The sequence below is a fragment of the Gregarina niphandrodes genome (assembly GCF_000223845.1).
Source record: "Gregarina niphandrodes unplaced genomic scaffold scaffold00040, whole genome shotgun sequence".
NCBI lineage: Eukaryota > Apicomplexa > Conoidasida > Eugregarinorida > Gregarinidae > Gregarina > Gregarina niphandrodes.
This window is the reverse complement of record NW_011646043.1, coordinates 132,884-138,305: the sequence shown is the minus strand read 5'-3', so window position 1 is coordinate 138,305 and position 5,422 is coordinate 132,884. Positions and strand designations below refer to the sequence as shown.

At 53.7% G+C, this 5,422-nt stretch overlaps 2 protein-coding genes across 2 annotated transcripts; both read right to left on the bottom strand.

Annotated features, from left to right (window-relative positions):
• Positions 1 to 1,642, bottom strand: GNI_147600 (hypothetical protein; the record flags this gene model as incomplete). The annotated part of the gene is made up of 1 exon (XM_011135880.1): positions 1 to 1,642. A coding segment is annotated over one exon (1,642 nt), but the record flags the coding sequence as incomplete, so codon positions are not given.
• Positions 1,643 to 3,220: 1,578 nt separating this feature from the next.
• GNI_147590 (putative transmembrane protein) lies at positions 3,221 to 4,933 on the bottom strand (the record flags this gene model as incomplete). Its single annotated transcript, XM_011135879.1, has 1 exon — positions 3,221 to 4,933. One exon carries the CDS (start codon positions 4,931 to 4,933, stop codon positions 3,221 to 3,223), a length of 1,713 nt encoding a protein of 570 aa, XP_011134181.1.
• Positions 4,934 to 5,422: the final 489 nt, after the last annotated feature.

Here is a 5,422-nt window from a genome sequence, read left to right as displayed (position 1 = left end):
GCTCCGCCGTGGCCTTGAACGCCCGCTTGCAAACGTCCAACGACGTTTGCAACGAGGATAACTCCACCTCGGAAAGATCGCCGTCAAGTATCAGCGGCTCCATGGTAGTGCTCTTAATTGTCGCTGGCGACTCGGAGGTAGTTGTATTAAGCATCGGCGGCCGTTCGGAAGTAGACTCATCAACATAATCCTCTTCGTCAATATAATCCTCTTCGTCAATATAATCCACGTCCTCATTTTCTACGGAAGCCCAGCATTTCACAGAGCACTCATCGAACGCATGTCGGCGCACGAACGTCTTCAACACCTCTGTGTCCAACGCGGTTTCTGCTTGCGGCTTAAAGTCAAACAGGACAACTTGCCTAACAAGATTGTCCCGTTGCCCTGTACATTCGGTAGTTGACATGGTACAGTTGCAGTCTACGATTGGTTCTCTGAATCGAGCCATCGGGCACTCATCATTGTGGGAACACGTTTGCAAACATTCCGGGCCTTGCTTGAATTTCTGCCAAATCTGGTTACCCAATTCCTCCAGTTCATCGGGTCCCAGATTGGTCACGTTTGCCCCCAGAATGGTGGGAGCAAGCTCTAATGCGGTCCTCTGTTGGACAAGACTTACACCTTCTTCCAAGGTGTTACAGTGGATCGCACACGTGTGCGGCGCGCGGTAACGCTCGATCGCCTTGCCCACGTCAGCCAAATCGAACTTTGTCGGAAGACCGAAGGAATGACAAAAGGGATCTTGGCTATGCTCTCGATCCGCACAAACTAATCGGCCACCATAGCCATCGCACACTCCCAGTACTGCCCAGTTAGTGTTTTCCACCGGTTGCATCCGCTGCGCCGTCTCCTTGAACGCCCTGCTGCAAACGTCCAATGACGTTTGCAACGATGATAACTCCACCTCGGAGAGATTGTCGTCCGGAACCACCAATTCCGTATCGGCTCTCAATGTAGTCGAGAGCACGCATGCGAGTGTGGTAATGGCCACGACTCCGCCTCCAACAAGTCCCACGCGCCACTTGGTGGTCCGCCACCATGGTTGAATTTTCTCGGGTACGTCAATACTCTCCTCCGAGAAGACCGACCGGTCGATAGCAAGCATCCAGCTGGCTGGCACTTGCGGTAAGAGGTGCTTCCGTTCCGCTGGTGTCAACAATCTTGCACAAAGGACTTCCAACTCTTTTGCGTCTGCGGCATCGTGTTCTATGTCTACAGCCTGCTGCTCCGAAGGTTTCGTGTTGAACGCCTCTAGCCATACCCCCTCAACCGTAGAGGAGTCTTCACCCTCAAGGTGCTTCGCAAGGACGCCGGCAAGCGCACGCTCGATGCCTTTGGCGGCCTTAACTGACGCATATGGCTCATTCTCCGGGTGGTAAACGCACATCCTCCTCCACCACTCAAACAGCCCGTCGACGTCCAGTGGGCACCCAGCCTCTAACGGACACGTCTGCGAAAAATAGTCGCCCACACGACCCAGCACCACCAAGTGGAGAACTGGCTCTCCTCCGGCACCTATTGACACCATGCGAGCTATGCAGTCATCGGTAAGGGGCGTTCTCTCTCCATTCGGGGCCACAAGCGCTGCCAGTACTTCACCAAAGCTGGTTTCGCTTGGACACGCGCACGCAACGGTCTTCATTAATTTTTGGAAATCACAAAAAAATGTTACTCGCGGCGGTGCGCACCCGGCGGCAGTGACGACCAGAGAGAGGAACTAAAACCGCGGCAGTGGAACCACCAAACGGTGCGATGAGCACGGTGCTTGTTCTCCTCCGTTCCAGAAGTCCGAGTTCACATTGTGACGGCCTGCTCCGGCTATACGAAGTGTGGCAGTGGAGGTGTGGCAGTATAGGTGTGGCAGTATATGTGTGGCAGTAGAGGTATGATTGAGATTCTTTTTGAATATCATGTATGCACCTTGTGCCTCATTCGCATTGGAGTAAGTGCGTCTACGTATAGTCTCAAACGTCTGTGGTTGGTAGTTTGTCGGAAGTCATTTGTCGGTAGGAAGGTGTGTGCTGTTATGATTGTTAGTTGAGAACCTGTTAGTGATGTAGCCTGTTAGTGATGTAGAACCTGCGGCAACTGAGGGAGCCACTCGTACCCACCTCGTGCATTCTCGTAAGAGTTAATCCAAGGTCCATTGCAGTTTACCACACTCAACACGTTGTGCGCGGTCAGAAACTTTCATGTGGGAGGTGGGCTTGGATCTGGACCAAACAAGCTGGTATGGGTCAGTGGACGAATGTGTCGGTTCAAGTTTTGGTCTCAAATACCGATGCTGTCAATGTGGGCAGAACCAAACCTCTGGCCGGTTTGCGCGAACTAGACGGCTGGGTGTAGTAACAGTCACATGGTGATGTAACGAGATCGAGAAGCCGTGGTGTAGAGCAAGAAACACCTGCAGCACGACGAAGCGATGCAACTGCGGCATCAAGTGGAGTAATCTCGTGGCTACTGGGGCAGTGCACTAGGAGAGAAGCAGGCGCGCGCCGAAAACCCCGTATAAAACAATAGGAAAAGATGGAGCGTAACTGGTGAAGATGGAGCGTAACTGGTGAAGAAGGAGCGTAACTGGTGAAGATGGAGCGTAACTGGTGAAGATGGAGCGTAACTGGTGAAGAAGGAGCGTAACTGGTGAAGATGACCACCAGAAGCTAGGACAGACCCCGTAGTCGGTCGAAGACCTGCGGAAGGTGCCGATTATGGTACAGGAAGAGGTGACCCCAGAAAAGTGTGACCCGCAAGCAAGCAAGCGTCAGGAACGGTGTAGGTCAAGAACTGGTGATGTGTTCCCAGTATCGTAAGGATCTAAGGCAGGAGGGCGCGATGGTTGGTTGCTGAGAACGTAACCATGTTATCGACCCAAGCTACAAAGAGGCAGAGGCGGGTGCGGAGGCGGAGGCGGGTGCGGAGTTTACGGGGAGATGAGTGGGACGGCTCGTCCGTAGACGCTGTGACGACTGTGTTGATCCCTTGATGTCCATTCGGGTATCTGCGATTGCTCACTGTCTATTCAGAAAAAACTTTGTCCGCGGGCGAGACGTCCGCGGGCGAGACATAACAAGCCGATAAAGCACCACGTGTCAATCAAGCAGTTTTTTTGTTGGCTAAAGGACTTGAACTTGAACTTGTACTTAGTCCTTACGCAAAAAAACAGTGACGAAGTCTGCTACCACAGTGATCAGGTCGGCTAATAGTTTTCGGCCGGTATGGCTCAGGTCTTGCAGGGATGATTCAGACTACAGCGCACCAACCCGGGACGGAGCTTTTGCAGCTCATGTCGCACTTTTTTGAAGGACACGCCGACGGAATCACCGTAACTGAAACATTTCTCCCGGTGTCTACTTGCAATCGGGTCCCAGTGAACACAAGCAAACGCCCCTCCAAGGGGGACAGCACACGTCTCGGGGATATGAGCAGGCTCTCGACTGTTCCCCAGGTCTACTCCGTCACAGGCATCCATGGGGGCTTCCACTCTTGTCAGCAGCATCGGCCAAGGGACATCACAAACCACGGGGCTTCCGTCACCGCATGTACCACTCGCCCGGCAGACGTCGAACGGACTCTCTAATTGGCGACTGAGCCAGAAGATGTGACTGGGTCTGAGCTTAGCCCCCATCAGAAAGCACCTCTTACCAGCGTCTCTTTTGTTCGTCAGGCAATAAGGGACACCTTTGACACACGTGGTATGCTTCAAGTTAGTCTCGTCCGTGCAACTCGGGATCGGACATCCACTTCTCACCCGGCAAACGTCTACACCATTCCCTGGTGGTACGAGCTTGGAGAGGTATTCCAGAACGCGTCCATCTTCCAGCAAGCTCCTCCTCTGATAACACTTCTTCTCAGGATCGCCTGTATCCAGCACGCATAAACCAACACCGTCGACACACAACGCCTCGTCTTGGTGTAGTTCGTCGGCGCACCACCGGGCATCCTTCATCTTGCCAATCGTTAGCGTGATATTCTTACTCGCTTTTGTGTCAGCAACTGCACAACTGTTGCTCGTGCGGCAAATGTTGTACATCCCAGAGGATGTCAGCCGCTCTAACGTACTACGGTCGAACGCGGCGCCGAACGGCACACAGCCCCGCTTAGGATTTTCTGCATGCGTCACGCAAAGTGGGACACCATCCACACACCTCACCCCTTTCAAGTTGGTCGCATTGACACAAGGCACCAGCTCTTCTAAAACCATGGGGGCGCGGCGTGAGGACGCGCCACCCACGCCGGCAGGAAGGAAGTTCAAGTAGCACCCTACCACGCCAAGCAGCGCACCGCCCGCCAACGCCAGCTTCGTTTGTGACGGGCAGCGTTTGAAACCATCGCGTACGGCGTCGAGGTTCAACCACTCTGTCCACGAGCTGACCGCCGATCTTTGCATCCCCTCCCACCACTCTTCTGGCACTTTCGGCAATAGATGCTCCAGCTCTTTCCGCTTTAGCTTTCTCGTAAACACTTGTAGCTCATCATCGCCCGTTTCCTCAGCAACGCCCGTGTGCCTATCGTTGCCCGTGTGCTCAGTCTCGGATTGACACTTACCGAAAGCATCCACCCAAATCTGGCGTCTGGTCTCCGTCTCCACGGTCTCCTCATCTAAGAACTTCTTCAGGCTGCTGCGAACAACAGAGTGGGGAGTGGTTTGCTCCGGGACCTTGAGAACCTTGAGTCTGCTTATGCTTTCGAACAGGAGCTTGCACTGGTCCAGATCTGAGCCTTCGAGCTTGGCATCGAGCTTGGCATCGAGCTCCTGGAGTTCGACCTCCGACCCTAATGCCACCGCGTGCACTTGGCCCTCGCCCTTCACAGCAAAGGTCAAGAACCTAGCGCTCGTCTGGTCGTCAAGCTCCGGTTGGAGACCCTCGCTGGTTACTAGCGCCGCCAGCAACTCCGCTCCCCCCACTGACTGAAAAGCCGTAAATGTCTTCATCAAGAAAGAGCTCCGATCCGAAAATTTTCGGGGGACGAAATTCCTAAGCAAAACATCCTTCCAGACGAACGGGCTTGCAGAGTTGACTCGGCCTGGATGAGTTGGACGCTTATGAAACGTCCTGGGCCAACAGTCGGCGGCCGGCAGGACCGTCTCACTTTGGCTGAATTCCTAGTAGCGTACATTGGTAGCGTACATTGTTGAATATCGTCAAAATCCTTGCCAGGGATTACTTGATCGATTTTAGTTTGCTGGAGGCCAGTTTATCAACTAAAGTCGGTCGAGTAATTGGTTGAAGCTGGTTACGCAGGGGAGGTTGGGCGGGATGAGTGGTCTGGCAGGTGCACTAGAGCGGAAGCTTGTGTTTGTATGGTCCCCATATGGCCGTCGTCAGGTGGGTGAGGTGGCGCCAGATAAGGGAGTGATTTGTTGTAAGCCCCGCTGGTTAGAAGACCAGCATGCCGATCAATGTGGTTTCGAAGGGGGAAA